Consider the following 25,395-nt stretch of genomic DNA (forward strand, 5'->3'; position numbering starts at 1 on the left):
AATAAAATAAATATACAATAAAACAAAGATAGAAATTAAATAAACAGTGCTTTAATTTAAGGAAGGTCTACATGCTGTTCAGTTAAGTAATATGACCTACAAAAGAAATTAATAAAGTTATCAGTAACACTTTACAATAAGGTTCATTTATTAAACATTAATTAATACATTTACTAATATGAACTAATCATGACCATGACATATAACACATAACATGTGTTACTGTATTTGTTAATATTTAATGTTAGTTAATAGAAATACAGCCGTTCATTGTTAGTTCATGTTAGTTCACAGTGCATTAACTAACGTTAACAAGGTATTAATAAAGTTCATATTTAATCAATTATTAGTATTAGTCAATGTTGAAATTAACATTAACAAAGATTAATAAATGCTGTATAAGTGCAGTTCATGATTAGTTCATGTTAACTAATGTAGTTAACTAATCCTAACTAATGAACCTTATTGTAAAGTGTTACCAAGTTATCAAATGTAAAATAACACTTCATAGTTTATTATAGATAGATTAATGCTTATTAAAGCTAAAGTTATTCATTCAAGAGCTTGAGTGATTTTCTCTTTGCCTTTAGTTGTTTGATTCACATTAATGGCTTAATCATCAGCAGGTTTGTTAGATGCTACCACTTTAAGACGGAATGCAGATCTAATAATACACAGATTTTCTCCAAACTATTAACTACCATTTAAGACATAAACTGTGTTTATATTTTGTGTGTATTTGATTGTTTAGACGCGCACACGAAACCCAAAATACAGTTTGCTTAGTTGCGGTCCGTTTCCGAGTGTGCACCGTCTTGGGAACGGGGCAACGTCTCTTGCACAGATTATGCTTTTAATAGCTCTTTTTATTATCAAACACGTCCTGCAATTTAGCAACAGCAGAGACTGCATTTTACAAAAATCACTGATTGTGCTGATTCCGACGTTAAATTTGGGTTTAGGGAGAAATGACAGCGTGCGATCACTGCAATGTGAAGGGAAGGAAGATGCACTAAACTGAATGCGGCTAGTTTTTAATAGTTTTACCTCAAATATCTTCTTATTATAATCCTAGGAAGCCGAAATCGAAAATAAAATTTGATTAATATCACAGGGCTAAAGTGTAACCAGTCGTTTGAATGTTTAGTTATCTCCATCATTGTCACTGTTAACAGAGACTTTCGCGCGAACGTTAGTTCCACCTATTTTCAGGGTTTCTGCAGGTATCTTCAAATCCAATTTAATGCTTTTTAATGTTATTTTTAACATTCTTAATGCCATACATGACCCATGACTAACCACAGATTTTATATATATACACACACATATATACACAATACTTTTTTTTTTTAATACCCATGTCCCAAATTCTGATTTGCAACCATTCAGTTTGACGATGATGCAATGATGAAACTATATCACTCTGAACTGAATTAGAAATGGCTCTGGAGACTTTAGATTATCAATAGCCAAATGCTGCTCAAATGTTGCTCGATTTTCCTACGGTATCTACACTTGTAGTGACTACAGCAGCAGCTGTTGTCATAGTTGTAGAAGTTGTTGAAGCTTATATTGTATATATATTGTATATATTGATAATATACATTTTTCTTCAATACTATCCAGGGCTCCAGACTAACTTTTTTTTTTTTTTTACTAGGAACACTGTAGCCCGTTACTGAACATTTTTAGGAGCACAAGCAGGAAATTTAGAGGCACACCTTAAATCAATCTGCAACGCAGTTTTTCACATTTCCCCCCATTTTTACTGTATTACAAACAAATGCCTTTTACAGACATTACAATGTGCAGTTTTATTTTTAAGTTCACAGGCTCCAGACTAACATTTGAGGGCAGCAGCACCAGAGCCTAGGGCTGGGTGATATATCTGACGATATGATCATGCGCATCTAGTCAGTAAATCTGGTTCCCTGATTACCGCTAAATCGCCATCACCAGATTAACTGACTAGATGCACATGATCATATCGTCAGATATATCACCCAGCCCTACCAGAGCCACTCAGATCTACAGACAGTATTTGGTAGCACTGGGGGGCTGAAGATAAAGCAATGAGCTTGAGTTGAGCTGTAGATCAAATTAACTTTATTATCATTCATAATGTCTTAATATTAATTCAAATCAAAACGAGTGAAAATGTAAATAAGGGAGTGGAAATAGCTAATGAATGCTCCTTTGCAGCCACAGTTACGATTGTAATTTAATGTTATTTTTAAATAAGTGTGAGTTTTCACAGTTTTTTGCCAGGGACCCCTCTGGTTGAGTTGACACGGAATGATCCAACACTTACTAGATAATGACTACAAAATAAACACTTTACTAATTTCAAATTCAAACAAACCTTAGGTGCAGTCTGAGAATTTACATCACTGCTCCACTCAGCATTTTGTGCGTCATCCACTTCCTACAATAGAAAACAACAAAACATTGCATTTTTTATTTTTAACTGCTACAGAATTGTATTCACGCTCACGGGCCGTTTCACATCGCAAGCGTGAACGGCGCGTCAGCTTCACGTCAGCATAACTACATCGTCACTGCAGCTGCAGACGCAGCTGCTTTTTTACAAAACTAGAAATTTGTTTTTAGAAGCTGGTCATTTAAAAACTTGATAGTCTTGAAAGTTTGTTAAGATGGGGAGGTGTACAACATTCCCATGTTAATAGTAAACAACAAAAACAACCAAGAAAACCGCTCCAATCTTGTCATTTCAGACACTTCGATATGTTTACAAGATGGCAAACTCAGCGGATAAAAACTCGGGTTTAATATATATATGTGTATATTCTGTTTGGGTGAAAGTATGGTGTGTGTGTGTGTGTGTATAATACATACATATATATATATATATATATATATATATATATATATATATACATACACACACACACACACACACTTTCACCCAAACAGAAAAATTAAACAAGTTTTAATGGGTAAATCTTCTATAAATATATTTGATTCTTCATTTTCTTTTCTGATATTCTCCAGTTCTTGTTAAAACACACTAGACATGCTTATTCTGTGCATTTTGGGCACATTTTTGTGTGAAATCATATTTATCTTGTCAAACTCAATTTGACATTCAACAAACTCATTCAATTTTTGGAACTCATACTTGAGAGCTCAATGTCACTGTAGCTTCAATCATATGACAGAAAGAAGCATTAATCTGAATAACTAACTAAATTAATTAAATAGAGCAAGCTCTTGTAAACTTGATAATCTTTTTGTAATATCCTTTTGTGTTCCATTGATGATAAAAATGAACAATATGAGGTTGAATAATAGATATTTAATTTCTGGGTAAACACTTCATTCTACACACCTCAGATTCCTCATCTGAACTGTTAGTCCTCTCATGGTCAAAATAATTATTGCTTTCCTGTAAAACACAACACAGAAGTCAATAAGTCAATAACACGCAGAAAACATGAGACGAAAATTTAAGTGAAGTGTGCAATGTCTGTACCACAAGTATGACCCTATCTTGCACCCAGCGCAATTGACTTTGTACACCGATGCATGTGTCATTCCTATTTTGCACCCGCGCAAAGCGCGCTTTTCCCTCCACAGAAGCACGTTGCTAAACTAGTGAATGAACTTGCGCTCCCTGGGCGGTTCAGCACAAAAAAGGAGGCGTGTTCTGGCGCAAACGATCCCTGGTGCTATTTTGCTGTTCCATTAAACAATTGCGCCACTGACCAGAAAAAACCTAGTCTAAAGTCAGTGGCGCGTTGCGCGTTGTTCATTATGCTATTTTAAGGGCGCATGCTTGACCATAATGTATAGCGTGCACAACGCGCATACACTTTGCTCATGTAATCTACACAGATGCAACAGTTATTTTTGCAATTCATAAATTGTTACACTAAAAAATATTAACACGTGAGATGACGGAAATCATTGTGGTGTGCCACCAAGATGAGAAAAAATAGGCATAAATCTAGCTTACAAATTATTCAGGCTTATTGTAGTAATTAAGGATCAGACCTGTTGGCCAAATAGTGGCAAGACATATGTGTATATAAGGACATCTGACAAATTGTGGCTATTTCCTCCCACGCCTGTTTAACCGACGCTATTTTGGGTGGGTTTCTCCCATCCCCATACAACACAACTTCTCTGTCTTTCACTGCTCTTACAAGAACATCAGTCTCCTCGGCTGTGAACCGCTCCTGGCGTGCGCCTGGTAAATACGGCCATAATAATAGCAATCCATAATGGAACTTGCTCACCTGCTTTTAAAGGGAATGTTGGATGAAGTTCTGATTGGTTTATTTCACGTAACGCCCAAACCACACCTATGAATAATGAAGCTACTTCAGACCAACCCATTTTAGATTTGCGCCGGGCGCAAGAGCCATTTATCCCGCCGGGAAAATAGCAACAGCGCCGAGACCCGCCCACAAACTTACTTGCGCTTCGCGCTTTGACACTTGCGTTTCAGATCGTTAAAATAGGGCCCATAATATGTAATTGCAAAAGCAAAAGTTTTATCAGTCAGACTTTCTAAAATATTCTAAAATAGTTTCTAAAATCAGATAGAAATACCAATTGTCGCTGTATGTCCTGCAGAGATTAGCTTGAATCCTAATCAAACATTATAATAAACTAAAGAGTAATATATAACTATTTTAGCTTACCTCTGGTTCAGCTTCTGGATATTCATTCACATCTTCAATCTCTGCTGAATCTGTGTATTGCTACACATCACATTACAAATTTATTCACATTAGTTATTATTTGGCTGAGATTTTATGACCTTTTATTTTAGACAAAAATACTCTGTGACACTTAAATCCAATAACATTTAATACTGGAAGTATTACTGAAATTTCTGGAAGTACCTCAAAATTTTCTGAATTGGCTGGTTCCTAAAAAATATTGTATTACAGAAGTATTTATCTATCATGCCATTGCTTGTAAAAATGATTCAAAGACCACATACTTGACTCTTTAAAATGTACATTATAACTAACGATTAACAGGTGTTTCTGTTTATTTGCCTTAAAAGTAAATTTTACTAAAATCTAAATTACTTTTTTTAGTTTAGTAACTTCTTACATAAATTAAATCACACAAACCTGAGATTCCATTTCAGAACATATGTCGTCATGTATTGTTTGGGCATCTTTTGCCTAAATGTTTTAAGATATAAACTGATAAGTGTTTGTTCACCATCACATTGTAAAACAAGACAACTGATACTTGTGCACTGATGAAAAAAAAAATTAAAAGCTTAAGTTAGCATGAAACTGAAGTTGCGACTGACTTCATGTGGTGCTTGATGTCTAGCTGCCTCTCTCTGGACATAACAGTTGGGTGAAGCTTAATTATGTTTATGGACAGGGTTTGGGAGACTTTACAAGCTCCACTCATTACATACATAAATTGGCTGTTTGATTGGATTGTGAAAACTATTTTCATATTGAAAATAGTTTCACAAAAATAAACAGATAAATTGTTTACAGTAACATTTAAAAAATGATATGATCAATTTAGATTTTTTTGCTGACTCAAGAATATAGCTCATGAAATCAACCACAAAACATTTTTATTGATTCATACACATTGTATTTTAACAACTGATGCTTTCCATGGATATCAATGTAACCTAATGCCTCTCTACATGAATTATTTACCTGCAACCTGCGCCTTTTGGTAGTTGCAGGCATCTCGGCCTCCACGTCCAAAAGATACTTCTTGTATGGGCCTCGCTGCGCTATTATCAGGTCGATATGATTCAACAACTGTTTAACATTTTCTAAACAAATATGTAACGTTAAAGAAAGATTAGGCACAGACGTATCGCTGCTAAACGGAAAAAAGACTGTAACTCACCTTCATGTCGTCCACCCCCGTACTGGTTGGATTATGTTAGCTTGCTGATTTATGTCAACAAGACCTTGTTCCACTGCAAAGTTCCGATTAAAAAAAAAAAAAGTAAATTAAAAACTAAGTGATGAGTAACGTTACCCGTCAATAGACGTTTTGTATGAAAATAATCAGTATATACTGATTAATTAATATACTAATATACTATAATAATCAGAAAAATCAGTAGACAAGAGCTTGATAGCAGCCAGTACCGGGCTCACAGTTCACATTTCAAAACGAAAAGGGCGCGAAATACGTGTATACATACCACTTACTGGCGTGTATGCGATTGCGTACTCGCGTGATGTCGCATGCGTCAGCTCAGAAGTAAACGGACGGTTACAGTACAATTTAAATTGTGGTTCCAGTTCCAGCTTGCTTAAGCTTAGCCTTTATTCATATTAATTTGTGGGAAAATGGATGTGCCGAATTTCCACTTCATTTTTTGAAGAGGACTCGTTTGCTGTAGGGGACCTCAAGTGGGTAAACCTGAGTGGTTGTGGAGTGTCTAGAGACAAATTGAACCCAAAACATTGGAAAAAAGATACTGTGATAACGGTGAGATGGCCTGACAAAAAGGGCCAGTATCAGCTCTACCCTGCGAAAATTCTTAAAATGTCAGGTAAGTTAAGTTTTTGGACTGCAGTGAAAATCCTTTTAAAATGTTTATTTTGCTCGCTGTCACTGTTCCCAACTAATAAGTTAGTCGTTGCTAACATCTCAGGACGGTCGACGTTATTCACTCACATTTTCATTTTTTTTTTGTCATACAACAATAAGAGTGTAAGTAACGTTACATAATTTCATACTGTAGTTATGTTTTTATTTGCGTAAAAAACGGTGCTTTTGCAAAATAAAAATAAAACTTTCGCCCTGAGGCGTCAAACATAGACCTAAACTAAGCGAGTGACGTCACACAGGCACGATATATATATCTAATAGCGTGAAAAGCTTTTAAGTGGATAAATTCAAATAAAAAATATTTAACTTTTTTTGGTGTTTTTATGCAATCAAACAAACTGTGCAGTTTTATCAAGCCCACAGATTCTGCTCTACTGTCAAATGCTTAAAAAATTAAACCGCTTTTAGGAGAGGTTTCAATGTAATTTTGCACAAATTTATTTTCCAAACAACTGATAAGCACAGTCTGATCAAATTAAGAGATCAGCTTATAAAGGGCTATGAAAGCGAAGAGGACTGTGGTCGTGGAAAAAGGAAGAGAAAAGCTCTTTGCATCTCTTCTGATGATGAAGAGCCTGCGGAGAAGGACATAATTAAGAAAAAGGTATGTAGCATGTGTTTAAAATAGTATCCAATTAAATTTATATAATTTAACCTGTAATATTGTAACTCTGCTAAGAAAAATTATATACTGTGATCTTCTACACTTTTAAGCCTGAAAAGAGGCCTAGTCTCTTATCAAATCTGCTGGAAAAGCGCAAGGAGCAGTTAATTGTAAGTCAATGCATCATGATTTAGTGCATGATTATAGATATTGTTAGCTGTAAATGGGTACATACATTGCAACAGTTTGTACTACCAATATTATGTGTGTATAGGGCAGTACAGCTGTACAGGAATGCACAAATTGCTGTGCCTTGAAAGAAAAAATAAAGCAGCTGGAAGAAGACAACAGAAGAGTAGTTCTTCACTTGGACACCATAAATGGTAAACAACATTTCAGGTAGGGCTGCACGATTAATCGCATGCGATTGTCATGCGTGTCTTTGTCAGTAAAGCCGGTTCTGTGATTAGCAGTAAATGTCCACCACCTGGTTTCAAATGGAGCGGCACTTCCCAGCTAGAATTTTCTTTGTTCTAAAATGTTCTAAGAACATTCCCATGGATTGTTCTAACAATGTTTTTAGCGGGTAGTTTTATTTTTGTTCCCAGAACGTTCTCTCAAAAGATAGGATAACGTTCTCTAAAAACATTCTACAAATGTTTATCAATAACATTATTAGAACATTATTCCATAACATTCTAATTAAGATTTAAGTGGATGTTTAGATGTGGATGTTGATGTCTGTTTAAAAGTAATAGCTTGGTTTGATGTCACCATAATGCTGGTAAGTGTTGGCTTTAGTTGTGCAATTTGACACTTGACTTGACGGTGTTGTTTTTTAGCTGCTGTCATCTTTATTGTGGCTAAAACAGCAAACGAATATGTGGTTCAATGGTGCTGTTTGCTTTCTGATGAATGATATGTCTGATTACTTGTTTTCACCCAAGCTACTGTGTGGTGTTAGTTAAGTATTATTTATTAAAGTGACTCAATGGTCAACAGCCTGACACCCAGTTGAATTTAAAGCAGATAATTTCAAAAAAATTTTACAAAATTTGTCGCACAAACATCAAGATTCAGTGTATGAATCTCAGCAATGGTGACATGCTTTATGCTGCAATGTATTCTGGGTACATCATGCAAAACTCATCCATAGCACCCAGAATGCATTGCGGCATGAAGCATGTCACCATTGTTGAGATTCTTACACTAATTCTTAAGGTCTCTGTATGTCTAAGCATCCTATGGTTTGAAGTGATTCTAAAACAATGTAGTTTAAAAAGATCAGATAAAAATAAAATAACATAAATTGTCAGGACCCTGTGTATTGCAGCACATCTGCTATAGACAGTAATATTAAATTAATAGCGTAGAACAGACTCCTGGTAAAATCAGTTGATCAGATTGTTACATTAAGACATCTCTAATATCAGCCAGTAACCAACATTATCGAATGACATCTTTTTCTCAATGTTTTTGCTGTAACAGATATAATTACAGCAGCTAAATGAACGCTAACACTGAAAAGACTCATACTTCCTAAGTACTGATCACCATAATGGTGACATCAAACTAAACTATAATTTTCAATAAACCATCAACATCTCTGTTAATCTCAATAAGAACTTTTTTACATTTATGACAGAAATAAATCTTGTTTATAATAAGTGAAGATTGTCATGTTTTTGGAGTATTTACGCTAGAGTTTGACACCAAACAGAGGTTGGGTTTTCACTTTCAACCAACATCTGACTTCTGAGCAATGTCAGTCCACATCTAGTGTGATGGGAAGCCGTAATTCACTGACAAGCTGTGCAATATCACGTTCATAATCGCAGATTAATCGCATGCGGTTATGAACGCGATATTGCGTACACTGTTAAAAATTTATTGTAATTTTACAGGAAATTCCTGGCAACTAATTGCCGTGAATTTACAGCAAGTAATATACAGGTAATATATTGTTTTTTTAATACAATAGAGTCCTGTATTTTTACAGCAGTGCTACTGTGATTAAAGTAGCATTATTACAGTAAAATGCTGTAATTTATTTAAATTTACTGTATATTTACTGCAACTCAGTTGCCAGGAATTTCCTGTAATTTTACAGGAGACAATTACAATATTGTAATTCAAAATATATTGTAATTTCTAAATATAATAAAATACTGCAATTTTCCATCTTCCAAAATTAAAACCAAAACAATGGCAACTTTTTATTATTTTTTATTATTAACACACTATGCAACATCACATATTACAAACTTATTTTATCTTTTTTTTTTCATACAAACAAAATTACAGTTTCACTGAAGAATCTAGCTCACTTCCAGACGTCCAGACAGTCTATCATCAGGGGGAACATGGTAATAAATAACAAAAGGTCCCAACCAGTCTTGAACTGGGGTAGCTGTGGGGTGTGGGTGGGCATCAATACTAGCCCATCAACTCAAAGCCCAGGAGTCTTCTTAATAGTGTGTAGACAGGTGCGTTGATCCCCCGTCTCTTCTCTGCTTTGCTGACATCTTGGAATTGATTCCACAAAAAGCTCTGAAAACAGAGAGAGTAAAAACAAGTTTTCATATCAGGTAATGATAAATACTGTGTAAAAAAAATAACATAAAAAGTAAACTTGCTTGTAGAAAAAAAATGACGTTGATGTATTTATTTAACATCAACACATTTAACAACATAACATTTAGAATTACATTGGCTTTTACATTGTTTTTCTTAAATATATAATGTCACTGTATGCACTGTAAATTGAATGTCGCTTTGGACAAAAGTGTCTGCAAAATGGGTCATATGACGTTGCTAAAAAGAACATTATTTTGTGTATTTGGTGTAATGAAATGTTTAAGCGGTTTAAGGTTAAAAAAACACATTATTGTTTCTCCTCTACAGGTACTCCTCTCCTCAACTTCTGAAACATGTTGATTTTTACAAAGCTCATCGTTCTGAAAAGCGAAGTGTGCTCTGATTGACCAGCTATCCAATCTATCTATAATGTGACTGAAATGTTATGCCTCTTAACATACTGTGCCCTGTCCGGCCGAAGCAACGAGACAAACATTTAATTATAATGTTTATTTCATTATAATGTCAAAACCCATTATAAATGTGATATAAACGTGATTTCTAGTCGTGTTCTCTTTTGGAAGGCCAAACAAAGTAGTTTCCCTTTTTAAAGAAACAGCGTTTAAGAGTGACGCTTCAATTCAAACGAACGAACAAACACATGAGAGCAATTTCAAAAGCATAAGGAGCTGTCTGTTCTGCTCTCTTTAGCTCTCGATCGACCTGAATGTTTTAGGCAATATTAAAATCCTGGCGGGGACGTGTCCCGTATGAAAGGCGCATATGGCCACCCTATACAGATCTTCTTCATTCACCAAGAGCTTGTAACACTCCAAAGAGAAAGGAAAAAGTAAAATCACATCTAATGACTTTAACCCCCAAAATTTACTTAATGAAAATTGTAATGTTAAACTGCTGTCTGTCAGACTTCTCTGTGTTTACATAAATGTCTTGCAGGGCAATACCAACTCTATGTTAGACACTTAATAGCAATAGCTTTGTCTCCATCCAGCTTTTTAATGCACATTTTAACATTTTGAAAACAAACAAAAAAATCCTGAATGGAAACGGTTCAAATTCACATAAAATATTCTAATGTGAATAAAACTTTTTATGTGGATTGACTTGCTAATAAATGCAACATAAATGCACATTTGTTGCAACTCTATCGGCTGTTTTAAGTTGCCCCTTAAGTTTTGATCCCACAGCATTTCATGACTACTCTCCTGTCCATTTCTAATTTACATAACAGAGCTGATGGAAATGCTCTCCAGTTATAGGGTTTCTTTGCCAAATTTCTACGAATGCGCTTAAAAGGTGCAAAGGAATTGGATGGAAACCTATCATAGAGTCTATTTTCTTTATAAGTGTGCAAACAGTTTTAACATACCTTTAGTGCTTGAGGCCTCTTTAGGATACTGTTAGTTAAAAACGTAGACAGCGAAGGTCGCTGCACTCCATTCAGAAGGTTGTTGTGGGGCACCATCACAGTTGTCCCTTCCAAAGACATCATCCATTTGTCTGCACTTAGTGCCTCTCCTGAAATGCATACACAATATGATAACTAAAAGAGCACTAGAACCCTTCACTACACACGCATGAGTGGCAGTATTGGCAGGATGGGCAAAAGTACCAATTTTATCAGGTGGGAGACAAAGTTATGGTATGGTTTTTCCTAATTTAGACTAGGCATTTTAAGTATTTTTGAATTACAGCCTTTCCTTTCTTCTTTGACATATAACCATATTAACAGGGCTTAAAGCAAGCAAACGTATGTTCCATCTAGCAGCCAGTGTGCAGCTGATCCTGCGGAGTGTCTACAGCTGTTCCCGCTCAGTCTTTTCCTTCTGCCTTGACCGTTCATGACCGTGGTACAGTTATGCCGCGTTTCCACCGACCCCCCCTCATTTCAATAAGACGAAATATGATATCAAACACCACTGCCTCCTTTCGTTCTCATTTTCATTCGTTAAACATATTAATAGCCGCAGAAATAAAGTTCAGGGAAATGTGTAACGTTAGGCCTTCATTATATAAAACAAAATATTATACCAAACAGTAGCCTATTGTTTCCTTTTTTCATTTTAACATATTAAAAGATTAACTGAATAAAGGACCAAAGATTACCTGTTCGGTTCACCCAAAATGAATTATATTTTATGCTTTACCACTAAAGAGACATCACAGCCAGCGGCAAATGTCAGAAGGTCTAGCCGAGTTGAGAGTGCTCCCGACGGATTAATGATCACTGAGCTCCCGCTGATCGCGTGGAGTTGACCGTCTCCGACATCAGCGAAACACATTTTTTAGTAGACGCAGTCTTTATAAATAAACCCCATATTTGAGTTTTAAACAACTACATTCTCGCCTGAAATAGTTAAAACACTATACCTTTCATGACACGATGACAGTAATATTTTAAAAATTATCAAAAGAAATGGTGGTTGAAACTACAATGCTGCATTGCCACTCCCGAAAGTTCAGTAACGTTACCTTTGAACAAGTACCTCCCGAGCAGGGACTTTCTGAGGGGCATTTTTTTTTTACCCAGAACTTTATTTAGATCATGGTAGCTGCGGTGGAAGCACACCGAGTTCCAGCCCAAAGTCCATAGTTTCTGGGTAAAGTTCTTGCGATGTAAATCTGGATAGAGTATGAAGACGCGATTTTAACTAACTTCACCCTATTCCACCGAATTATACCAAATGAAACAATCAGCACTCACTCAGATCACCAGTATTAATATATAAAGACTTATAAAACAAATGTTATGTTACATACCTGAGACATGTTCTTTCTTCCAAAAAGTACCGTCCGTTGGCCGCGTAATTTCAAAATTCAAACAGCAGCGATCCCACAATGCTATGCGGTTGCTGTAAAAAAATGCTTCTACAGTGTAGTTACAATAATTTTACAGGACTGTCCGTTAATTTCCCATCATGCATTTGCATTTACAACAAAAACATGAATACAGTGCGTTGTTGTAAAATTTATTGTAAAAATTACATCAATTGCTAACAGTGTAGCTTGTCAACGATCTACGGCTCTGTATATTAGGTGCGGCTCCATTTGAAAGCAGCTGATGGACATTTACCGCTAATCACAGAACCATCTTTACTGATGAGACACGCATGACAATCGCATTCGATTAATCGTGCAGCCCTAATTTCAGGCCTTCTTTGTAGTCTATGTACAGATAGTGCATTGTTATAATTGATAGAGATTTATAGGGGCTCTTTACATCTGGCCACTTCATGCGTTTAATCTATTCGATCATGAAAAGATCAGGTGTAAATGCTCTCCATAATGCATTCGAGGCAGATTTAATTCCAATCGCTCAAACCACTTCAGGAGGGGGTCTGGGCCACTTTCCAGACAAAACTGGTGTAAATGCATCTGGTTTAAGAAACCACATATTGTGAAAACCACATATACACAATTGTATTCCTCCCAACAATGCTAAAAAATAAATGTGTAAGAGCGTGTTATAAGCTATATGTCATGTAATAAAGCACAATTTATGAATCACTGTTTCAGAGTTGAAGAGCATGGTGTGTGCGCTGAAAGGGGACTTAGAAGAAAGAAGTGCCCCTTCAAAGCATCAAAAACCAGCCATATTTGCACATCCACACTCATCGCAAGACAACCAGGTGGAACCCCTTGAGGATGATGTAAGTTTAGTTGTTGTTTTTAAGCACAATTGGTTGATAAAATAAAATTGTAAAAGCTGAGTACATTTCTTACTATTTTGTCATAAGGATTCAAAGATTTTGACATAAATAGAATCTTTTATTAACTAAAAACGTGGGCAGGTACTCTTGTTAGCCTGCACCAGAACGACCTCGTCCTCAAAGCCTCTCCACTTGTATGTGTCAGTGATTATGAATAGATTAAATGAAAAAAATGTAATCTTGACAAACTATGTATCATTATAAAGATCTAAGCCCCAAGCATCGACGACAGATCGCTGTTTTTCAATGGAAAGCTTATAAAGACTGTATTTGCTACATTTGTGTAAGCAATACACATAAAAAAAATAAGCAATGAAAACGCTGTACATACCAGATCCGTCATAATAACGAGTCATAAACACATCCACAGCTGTAAATCCCGGTTTAGTTAGGAAGGTAAGGGTCCACTGAACGACATCTCATGAAGCACGTTTAGTCCAACAAAGCAATAACGTTGTTATATGGATCATAATTCCTTTGTTTACATTTCATTTCTTCAGCGACAGAATTGTTTGTGTCCGTTATGGAATAACTCACGGCCGGAAACTGCATCTTGGTAGTAAAAACATGGCATGGTTTTGCAGCGTACAGTGTCACAAACAGAATGAGGCGATCAACCAGAAAAAAGAATGAATGAAAAATAGGCGGAAGATAGTTTATTTGAATTTGGCGCTTTCTCCTGTGGGCTCGTGACGCGCTCTGACGCACCTGTCCGCTGATGGAGGCGGAACTTACAGCGATCGACTTTTCTTAGTTTCTTTTATTTTTCAACAGTTTTTATATATGTGAGAGTGTGTTTTATGTTGAATGTGAATGTATATGCAAAAAGTTAGTCTAGATCTCTGCTTTTTACAACCCACTGCTTCACAATTAATATGAGACGATTTACACACGCAATCACTGGTACTGGTACTGTGCTAATTTATCTTTATCTGATCCTTATTTATCTCTTACACTGAGATCTGTAAGAAATGTTACGAACATAGATAAGATAACTGCTGATAGTGAGCTATGATGTCAGATCGCTCTCTCAACAGGAAAAAATATCCCACCTTTAATAGTCAATCATATTTACAGTACAAACCTTGTCAGTGAACTATGAGGGCAAAAAAAAAAAAAACAGAAACAAAATAATTGTTCATTAATCGTAAATCGAGGTAAAATATTCAATTAATCGAGGTTTCAATCATCCAGCCCTACTTTGCATTAACTAATGTTAACGAATACAACTTGATTTTGATAATATATAAGTTAATGTTGAAATTAACATTAACGAAGATTAGTAAATGCTGTAGAAGTATTATTAATTTTTAGTTCATGTTAACAATAGTAGTTAACTAATGTTAACTAATGAAACCTTATTGTAAAGTGTTACCATTTTTTTAAATGCCATTTTGGATGTTCTACTATTATTTTATTATGTTTTAGGTGACCATTGCTGATGGCGTTACAGTTAACAAAATACAGCTTATGCGATGCAACCATCAGAGACCTTCAAAACTTGTGTGTGATCTGCTTGGGGTGATGTTCACAATGGAGGAGCTGTCAACACAATCCTTAACTGGATTAAAGGGAGGTGCATCAGAGAGTGTGAAACCTTCCTTGAATAAGAAGCATGTCAATGCCATTTTTGGTATGATACTTCATACATTATTTTTTATTCATTATATTGTGTACAGTTGTGTTAATTGTCACTAAATATCTCTCATAATAGTTTTTAATTAATTTTTAGAGTACACTTTAAAGAAGTTTCCTTCTTCAAATATTAACGAGCTAAGAGTGGCAGCAAGAAATAAATTAAACAATGCAAGCAAGCTGTTCAAGAAAGGGTAGGTTAAGACAGCAATTTTTGATCTTGGGCAAGTGATAGAATATTTGCCTTCCTATCAATCAATCACCTTTATTTATATAGTGCTTTAAACAAAATACATTGCGTCAAAGCACTGAACAACATTCATTTGGAAAACAGTGTCTCAATAATGCAAAATGATAGTTAAAGGCAGTTCATCATTGAATTCAGTTATGTCATCTCTGTTCAGTTGAAATAGTGTCTGTTTTTATTTGCAATCAAGTCAATGATATCGCTGTAGATGAAGTGACCCCAACTAAGCAAGCCAGAGGCGACAGCGGCAAGGAACCGAAACTCCATCGGTGACAGAATGGAGAAAAAAACCTTGGGAGAAACCAGGCTCAGTTGGGGGGCCAGTTCTCCTCTGACCAGACGAAAACCAGTAGTTCAATTCCAGGCTGCAGCAAAGTCAGATTGTGCAGAAGAATCATCTGTTTCCTGTGGTCTTGTCCTGGTGCTCCTCTGAGACAAGGTCTTTACAGGGGATCTGTATCTGGGGCTCTAGTTGTCCTGGTCTCCGCTGTCTTTCAGGGCAGTAGAGGTCCTTTCTAGGTGCTGATCCACCATCTGGTCTGGATACGTCCTGGATCCAGGTGACTGCAGTGACCCTCTGATCTGGACACAGACTGGATCTCGTGGCCACGGTGACCTCGGAACAAGAGAGAAACAGACAAATATTAGCGTAGATGTCATTCTTCTAATGATGTAGAAAGTACGGTGTTATGTGAAGTGTTTCCGGTTCCGGTTTACCTAATTAATGCAACCTAAAAATCCTTTAACGGATTTGGATATTAAAAGCATATTAGTATGTTATGTGTATGCCAGGTTAAAGAGATGGGTCTTTAATCTAGATTTAAACTGCAAGAGTGTGTCTGCCTCCCGAACAATGTTAGGTAGGTTATTCCAGAGTTTAGGCGCCAAATAGGAAAAAGATCTGCCGCCCGCAGTTGATTTTGATATTCTAGGTATTATCAAATTGCCTGAGTTTTGAGAACGTAGCAGACGTAGAGGAGTATAATGTAAAAGGAGCTCATTCAAATACTGAGGTGCTAAACCATTCAGGGCTTTATAAGTAATAAGCAATATTTTAAAATCTATACGATGTTTGATAGGGAGCCAGTGCAGTGTGGACAGGACCGGGCTAATATGGTCATACTTCCTGGTTCTAGTAAGAACTCTTGCTGCTGCATTTTGGACTAGCTGTAGTTTGTTTACCAAGCGTGCAGAACAACCACCCAATAAAGCATTACAATAGTCTAACCTTGAAGTCATAAATGCATGGATTAACATTTCTGCATTTGACATTGAGAGCATAGGCCGTAATTTAGATATATTTTTGAGATGGAAAAATGCAGTTTTACAAATGCTAGAAACGTGGCTTTCCAAGGAAAGATTGTGATCAAGTAGCACACCTAGGTTCCTAACTGATGACGAAGAATTGACAGAGCAACCATCAAGTCTTAGACAGTGTTCTAGTTTATTATAAGCAGAGTTTTTAGGCCCTATGATTAACACCTCTGTTTTTTCTGAATTTAGCAGTAAGAAATTACTCGTCATCCAATTTTTTATATCGACTATGCATTCCATTAGTTTTTCAAATTGGTGTGTTTCACCAGGCTGCGAGGAAATATAGAGCTGCGTATCATCAGCATAACAGTGAAAACTAACACCATGTTTCCTGATGATATCTCCCAAGGGTAACATATAAAGCGTGAAGAGTTGCGGCCCTAGTACTGAGCCTTGAGGTACTCCATACTGCACTTGTGATCGGTATGATACATCTTCATTCACTGCTACTAACTGATGGCGGTCATATAAGTACGATTTAAACCATGCTAATGCACTTCCACTGATGCCAACAAAGTGTTCAAGTCTATGCAAAAGAATGTTGTGGTCAATTGTGTCAAACGCAGCACTAAGATCCAATAAAACTAATAGAGAGATACACCCACGATCAGATGATAAGAGCAGATCATTTGTAACTCTAAGGAGAGCAGTCTCAGTACTATGATACGGTCTAAATCCTGACTGGAAATCCTCACATATACCATTATTCTCTAAGAAGGAATATAATTGTGAGGATACCACCTTTTCTAGTATCTTGGACAGAAAAGGGAGATTCGAGATTGGTCTATAATTAACAAGTTCTCTGGGGTCAAGTTGTGGCTTTTTTATGAGTGAGTTTGAGCTGACTTGAGTTTGAGCTGGTTCTAGCTGTTTTTATGAGCAATGGAAGACGAGGGTATAATTTCAAATCGCAAATATGTGTAGAAGGAAAAAACATATCTCAATGTCAGATTTTTCCAAGATATAAAGCAAAATTTGCCTGTGAATGCTTTATATAAATACAATATAGTTAGGTCAAAATCCCGGTGATCACTCATATCAATGTTATACATTTCGTTATATCGTCCAGCCATAAAACTAACACCTAGTTTTTTTGTCAGTTCTCTTTTAAAAACATCCAATTATGCTTAATAAACCAATAAAGCACACCGGAGTAAGGTCGACTTTTTAGTTTTTTGTCTCTTACTACAATTTCGTGCAGTATGTAAATGCATTAACCTGAGGAAAAAAAATAGTTTTGTGACTTCTGCTTTATGCTGATGTATTGTGTGTTTGTGTATTTACAGATCTTACCAAATTCTGGATGAGGAGTAAAGGAAGGATGTTGGATACAATTTCTGACTTTTCTATAAATCTATTTTAAAATACATTGTTTTATTAGTTATCTTTTTAGTGCATTAAATGTTATTACTTTGGACCCCAGTAAAAGAAATTTGTTAAATGTGTTCAATCAGATGGGAAAAGGTAATAATAATACAACTGCCAAATCTTTTACTGTATGTCCTTATAGGTTTATTAGTCAATCTGGGTTCATTTTCTGCCTTTTGATTTTATTGCTTTGTATCTGACAAATTATATGAATCAGAAATCATTAAATAACGTGACAAGACTAAAATACAGTAAGAATACACTTCCAAATAAAAAAATAAAACAAAAATTTTCTGGACCAAAATTAAAAAAAAGTGTCAGTTAAGTTTTCAATCACATTTTCATCTTCAAACTGTCTTTTCAACTTGTGGCTGCTTGTTCAAATATAAATTCTAACTATTGCCTTAAAATAACATTAATGAATATATATGGTACATAATGAATTGTTTTGTTTTTTAAAACCTTTTTTCCAGCCAACTATACCCCCATGAAAAAAAAAGGACCTGAAGATGTGTTCTAGTTCAAATGCATTTGTGATAAGTAAATTTGTACAAAAAAAAAATATACTTTTGTCAAACTAGTTTTAGTTTTACTTCCCAAATAAAATATGGATGAACATCTATATATGAAGTATTTGACTATGATCCCATGTCACACTTGATCTGCACTAAGCCAAATCGCAATGTTGATATGCTTTTCTTCGGAAGTCACGTTTAATCTCGTCTCACTGAAAATGTTACTACATTCGACAGGTGTGGAAAAATGGCTTGAGAAAAACGAGTTCTTGTGGTTGGAGATTTCTTTGTTACCCACCATTTTCTTCCGTGTGTAATGCATCTCACATTCACAGAACTTTGTTTTGGAAGCAGACTCAGGAAAGGAAGAGGGAAGTTAACAGGAAGTTTATTGAAAACAGTGAGCGGTACAGAAAAAAGCAGGTAAGTGAGATGCACAATGATAAATTGGAGAACTGGATTCTGGAGGTGAATGGAATGTTTTCACTTACAGGTGAGAGGACTGATGGATGATACGATGGGTGACAAGACAGATACAATGGAGAAGGAACAAGGACAAAGCTGGGAGATTGCTGGATGAGGTAAGGTAATGAGACCGGACAATGAGCTGGGGTAAGGTGTGTGTATTTATGATGGAGGTGATGAGTGTGATGATGAGGTGCAGGTCTGAGTAATCAGTATTCGGGAGAGGGAGTGCACTGTGATTGGCTGGTGTGAGAACCTGGCAGATCTATAAACAATAGAAATTGAATTTAAATCTAAAATTGTTTTGTATTGTTAATATATTTTGACATCCACTGTCTCCCATGCACAGATCTTATAGGGTTAGTTCACCCGAAAATTCTGTCAGTAATTAGTCACCCTCGTTTTGTTCCAACCCCGTAAGACTTTCGTTCATCTTTGGAACACAAATTAAGATATTTTTGATGAAATCCAAAACGCATGCGCGAGAACTGAGAAGATGAAGCTCACGATCATTTGATGGGAAAGTGAAATGTAAGCCATTAATTTTGCGGCATTGGTAAGGCACTTTTACGTTTTCTTGTTGGTTTCTCACGATTCAGACATCCAGGAAATGCACACTTTATAACCATTTTAAACACTACATCCAGACTTATCTATAATGGTAGATCCTGACCCATCGCTCTCATGAACTCACGTCAGTATGGAAGCATATGGGTAGCATTATTCAATTTGGGAAATGCAATATGTAAAATGGCAATGCATTTCTGTATTTACATTTACATTTTCCAATACATTTGTGCAACGTTTGGTGCAAAATGAAAATGAAAATTAAATTGCATAGGTTTAATTTGCCATTTCATACACCAGTTTTAATATGTAAAATGAATGTTAATTTTAACGCTTTATAAGTTGCAAAATTAAAATGAAAATGTATTACAGAAATGATTAGATATGTCTAACACGTTCAAGCAAAAACTGTGGCAAAATGATCATTTAAATGCTATTTTTCTTAAATGCATTAACACTCAAAGTCAAGACACTTACGATTGCATTTTCATTCAATGACCTGCAATGAATGTAGCAAAATTCAAAGTGCACATTGAAAATGCATTTCGAGCAGATCAAATCTCCGCCCCCTCCCGCCCTGTCAATCACTGCGTGAACAAGGCGGGGCTTACAGAAGGTCAAGAGACTCAAGTGAGAGAAAATGGACAAGACAGTTGGCCCGTGTACGTTTTGATCATTTCGGTTTATGGCTTCAATATTTCATTCGCACTTGTGGGCGGAGCTGAAACGCTGCTTTCATCTGATTGGTCGAATCGCTCCGCTTTCAGCACTGTCTTTTTATTGTTTCAGGGCAGAATAAGAGTCAGTGCGAGTGAAGCAGTGTAATGTCTGAAACCACCGCTCACTGTTAATTAGCGTAATATTTGAATCAGATGTAGCTGGGCACATAATTTGTGCTGCTGAGACCTGCAAGAGACCCCGTTAAATAATTGTATGAATATTGTCCCACTGATAAATACAGTGCAAATAGTTCTGTCTCCTTGGATAACAGTGAAGTGGAAATAAATATAGTTAAATTTATGAAATAAAATTAAATAGGATTTTTTGGGAAGGTAAGTCTGGCCAGTTATACAAGCAACACGGGTCGGACGAGTCTGAAGATCTGAGCTGAATTGGGTGAAACATTTAAGTTCTAGCCTGTATCAATTACTGTCATAATAAATAATAATAATAATGTTAACTGTATTTTTCGGTATAAGCTGCATCAGTCCAAAAATACGTCATGACTAGGAAAAAAACATATATAAGTCGCACTGGACTATAAATCGCATTTATTCAGGACCAAGAGAAAACATTACCGTCTACAGCCGTGAGAGGGCGCTCTGGGTTAGGCTACAGGAGCACTGAGCAGCATGAGCACTGAGCAGCATAGAGCTAATTTTACTATTTTTATTTAGAAATGTAACTATATTAATTTTTACAATTATTTATTAATGTCACACACACACATACCTAGTGCCTTTTGACTTAAAAATGAGAGTGGTAAATGTTACAGACATGGAACTGTTCAGTCTATTATTGATTTTTATTTCCACTTCACTTTTATCCAAAGAGACAGAACTATTTGCTCTGTATTTATCAGTGGGACAATAATCATACAATACTACAACCTAGAAATAATTTGCAGGTATCGACAGCACGAATTATGTGCCCAGCTACATCTGATTCAAATATTATGATAATTAACAGTGAGCGGTGGTTTCAGACATAGTGCTTCACTCGCACTGACTCTTATTCTGCCTGAAAGAATAAAAAGACCGAGCTGAAGGCGGAGCGATTCGACCAATCAGATGAAAGCAGCGTTTCAGCTCCGCCCACAAGTGCGAATGAAATATTGAAGCCATAAACCGAAATGATCAAAACGTACACCGGCCAACTGTCTTGTCCATTTTCTCTCACTTGAGTCTCTTGACCTTCTGTAAGCCCCGCCTTGTTCACGCAGTGATTGACAGGGCGGGAGGGGGCAGAGATTTGATTGGTTTGGAATACATTTTCAATGTGCACTTTGAATTTTGCTACATTCATTGAGGGTCATTGAATGAAAATGCAATCGTAAGTGTCTTGACTGTGAGTGTTAATGCATTTAACAAAAATAGCATTTAAATGATCATTTTGCCACAGTTTTTGCTTGAACATGTTAGACATATCTAATCATTTCTGTAATACATTTTCATTTTAATTTTGCAACTTATAAAGCGTTACAATTAATATTCATTTTACATATTAAAACTGGTGTAGGAAATGGCAAATGAAAATTATGTAATTTAATTTTCATTTTCATTTTGCACCAAAGGTTGCACAAATGTATTGGAAAATGTAAATGTAAATACAGAAATGCATTGCCATTTTACATATTGCATTGTCATTTTGCATATTACATCCCAAATTGAATAATGCTACCCATATGCTTCCATAACGTCAGAGGCCCACACTGAAGAAAGTTAATAGTTGAATAAAGTTGTTATTTATATATTTTTATTTTTTGTGCACAAAAAGTATTCTCATTGCTTGATTAACTTCTAGTTGAGCCACTGTAGTCACTTGGACTATTTTAACGATGTCTTTACTAACTTTTCTGGGCCAGCAGGATGAAATTACCAAGAAGCCTATGAAGGAGTGAGGCGGCTCTCAAATTTCATCAAAAATATCTTAATTTGTGTTCAGAAGATGAACGAAAATGACGGGGTTGTAACAACATGAGCGTAAGTAATTACTGATAGAATTTTCATTTTTTGCATAAACTAACCCTTTAAACATTACATTTAATGATAACTTGTGACTGGCAAAAATGTCATTTCTAATTATCATCTTCTTTAATACAGAAAAGAGAGAGTGTGAAACCATCAGCTGTTTGCTGATTTATTTACTGTAGGTAAATAGTAAAGTCGTAGTGAATGCCATCAATAAACATATAATGATTATATGGTATGTACTGTATATCTAATTTTTTTTTGGTCCCCAGTCTGCTAAAAAAGACCTGTCCAGTGTATACCAACATGAAAAAAAAAAAGAAATAATTCTTGGACTGAAAGAAAGTGAGTTCTATTGGCAAGTACATTTACAATCCAATGAATGTTTGTCTAACAAATGTCAGTATAACTCCCCAAATTAAATATGATAAATATTAAATGGATAATTAACTTACCAAAAAAAAATATCTTATATCTGTCATCATCTACTCGCATGTTTTTTCAGACCTTTATGACTCTGTGGAACACAAAACGTGAACTTTGGAAGAATGTTCTGATTTGTTCTTACCATGAAGTGAAATATAACAGAGCCAATCTTTTTTTTAAATTGTAAAAGGAATAAAAAATAACCATAAAATAGGTCCAGTTTGAAACAATACAATAGCTTTAGGTAAATAAAAACCCTTTCTTGATTATCTATCTGGGTATTTCTCAATTCCTTATTATTTATGCATTTAAGATTGAATTGAGTGTCTAGAGATCTATCCCTTTGTTGGTTAGATGTCTTTTGTCCTTTATTCCAACCCATTTTCTCTTTTGTGAAATGATGTATATATGAGACTAGTACTTCTTGTTTTGTTTAACATTTCAAGAGTATACACTTTAAAGGAGAATACACTCAGCTGATCATATAATGTACATTCTTTCTGCTTGGCTTTTGGAGCCCTAATAATTTATGGGTTATTTATGAAAACACTGGCTGAATGGACATTATTGCACTTGGACATTGTTACATGGCTACTCAATAGTACAGTTGAGTATTCCAGCAAGCTGTGTGTTAATGTGGTGTGTATTCTTCTCATTTTAGCTCCTGCGTCCATTTGGGCTGAAGGTCAAGACAGAACCAAACCAAAGCTGGACTGTAACCTACTGGCCTATATGACAGACTTCATACTGACAGCTACTGGCATGGATGCTGCATCACATGTTTTTGAACAAAAAAATTTCCCTTTGAATTTCAAGTGTGGAGTATTCATCCCCCATGAGGAGACTCTATGTCTTCATCTCTTGTGAGTGGATATCATTTTAAACATTATTTTACAGAACTGCTCATTTCTTCTGAATTTATTTTGTAGTATGTAAGAATTTTCCATTTAAAAGAAAAATAAACTTTTAGTTGTGTTTTTAAGTAATGAAGTAATTCATTGTTAAGTAATGGTGTTGTAATCATGTTAATATACAGTATAAATTGCAAATTTATGCTTGGGCACGTGTTTACAGGTTATAGACATTTTAGAGGAGGTAGCTGTGTATTTAAAGGTGCTCTTAGTCATGTTTATTTGTACAATGTTATTTTTGTATATAAATCATTATTACAGTAGAACAAATTGCTATTTTTTATTTGTAAATGAGCAACTGAACCATTGCACAGCACCACTTTATCAGCAATAATTTTGTACAACTTTGTAGTTTATTGTTTTATGTCACACGTGAGAACAAATGCAAGTTTATATTTTCTTTCAGATTATGTAATTTCTGTAATAAAGTCTGTATCATGGGAACTTCTTTCTGTTGTTATTTTGTAGATGTTTGTTGTAACTAAAATGACTTAAATGTAATTCAAGATAATTTAGTAAAACCATATGGCTACACTATAACCAATTTATGGTAATGATCCATGGTTTTAAAAACCATTGTTTGCTCCAAAGACCATGGTAACTATGGTTTTACTGTAGTATTACTACAATATAACTGTAGTAGAACCATGGAATCATAACCATGGTTTTTAAAAATACCAGTTACTACAGTCATGGAAAACTACAGTTTTACTATAGTAAAACCATGGTTAATTTTCGTAAGGGGGGCCATGCAGAGACCTTTGGAGTGGCAGGTGCTCAAAGTGTAAAAGGGGCTCATGGAGCATGGCTTTTAATACGGCTGTGCTTCTTGCTGATACATGTATCCAAATGAATGCTTCATACAATTATAATTTAGCTCTTCAGCAGTTGCTTGTACACTCAAAAAAATAAATTGTTGAATGAACATGATTTATTCGTAGCACCCATTATGCATCTAATCAAATCAAGTAAACTTGCAATGCTTCGAATAATAATTTAGTTACAAATAACAAGAATGAATCATTTAACATAAGTAAACGTGTTATATTCTTATTAATCAGACATATTTGTATTTTGCAAATCAAACAAGTGGCTAGTTGACTTTTTTGAGTGTATCAAAAAGCAACAAATAAACCCTAAAACTAACTTCTAGTGACTTTTGAACCAATTTACAGTCTGGATAAGTTGACAGTATTTGCCAAAAGTTGGACCCGGTTTGCAGATTTGAGTAGACAGATTTGATAGAAATATTTAAGTGTTGAATTGATTTTGAATCCAAAAAGTCATTTTTGTGATTCCGTTAAATTGTTCAAAGTCACTTCTGAAATTTCTGATTGATAATCACATTGTTACATTGTTACATTATTCTTACTGTTTAATGCAAGTAGTAGTTAGGGCCACCTAAAAAGGGTGACCAACAAATCTTTTTTTTTTTTTTTTTTTTTTTACAACTTTTTAACCACAGATGCTAATCTTACACCAGCCCAGCCTCACACATGTCATGTTAGAAAGGACACTCGTGCCTTTGGTGGAAGCTGGGCTTATTCTATTTATTCTATTTGTAATTTTATAATGAATCCCATGTGGCCTTATACCTTAGACCTTGTATACTCTCTCTCTCTCTCTCTCTCTCTCTCTCTCTCTCTCTCTCTCTCTTCAGCCAAGTTTGCAATGCTGTGATTCATCTTGGCTGGTTTCAGAGAGCCAAAGATTGATGTCTCTGTTGCACTTTATTAACTTTTGGGGTATGACATGTATATTGT

At 35.4% G+C, this 25,395-nt stretch overlaps 1 protein-coding gene and 1 long non-coding RNA gene across 3 annotated transcripts; one reads left to right on the plus strand and one right to left on the minus strand.

Annotated features, from left to right (window-relative positions):
• Nucleotides 1–6,344: 6,344 nt before the first annotated feature.
• LOC113040411 (BEN domain-containing protein 6-like) lies at nt 6,345–24,103 on the plus strand. 2 transcript variants are annotated; one of them, XM_026198764.1, is made up of 11 exons: nt 6,345–6,523; nt 7,035–7,186; nt 7,297–7,356; nt 7,461–7,569; nt 13,301–13,434; nt 14,923–15,127; nt 17,977–19,154; nt 22,190–22,307; nt 22,428–22,473; nt 22,568–22,640; nt 23,383–24,103. In XM_026198764.1, the coding sequence occupies exons 1-7, from the start codon at nt 6,517–6,519 to the stop codon at nt 18,051–18,053; spliced, it is 744 nt and encodes a 247-aa protein (XP_026054549.1). In that variant the 5' UTR covers nt 6,345–6,516; the 3' UTR covers nt 18,054–19,154; nt 22,190–22,307; nt 22,428–22,473; nt 22,568–22,640; nt 23,383–24,103. The 2 variants fall into 2 exon arrangements, with proteins under 2 accessions (XP_026054549.1, XP_026054548.1); XM_026198763.1 differs by lacking the exons at nt 17,977–19,154; nt 22,190–22,307; nt 22,428–22,473; nt 22,568–22,640; nt 23,383–24,103 and adding an exon at nt 15,227–15,347.
• LOC113040412 (uncharacterized) lies at nt 9,644–12,691 on the minus strand. The gene is made up of 3 exons (XR_003275221.1): nt 12,545–12,691; nt 11,154–11,302; nt 9,644–9,736 (listed from the first exon to the last, which is right to left on the minus strand). It is a non-coding gene; the product is annotated as an uncharacterized LOC113040412 (long non-coding RNA).
• Nucleotides 24,104–25,395: the final 1,292 nt, after the last annotated feature.

The sequence above is a fragment of the Carassius auratus genome, chromosome 22 (assembly GCF_003368295.1).
Source record: "Carassius auratus strain Wakin chromosome 22, ASM336829v1, whole genome shotgun sequence".
Taxonomy (NCBI): Eukaryota; Metazoa; Chordata; class Actinopteri; order Cypriniformes; family Cyprinidae; genus Carassius; species Carassius auratus.

What these genes read in the sequence shown, in the direction of transcription:
- LOC113040411 (XM_026198763.1), top strand. An exon ending in AGGACATAATTAAGAAAAAG is followed by an intron (nt 7,187 to 7,296) that starts GTATGTAGCATG and finishes TACACTTTTAAG; the next exon opens with CCTGAAAAGAGGCCTAGTCT. An exon ending in GCATGTCAATGCCATTTTTG is followed by an intron (nt 15,128 to 15,226) that starts GTATGATACTTC and finishes ATTAATTTTTAG; the next exon opens with AGTACACTTTAAAGAAGTTT.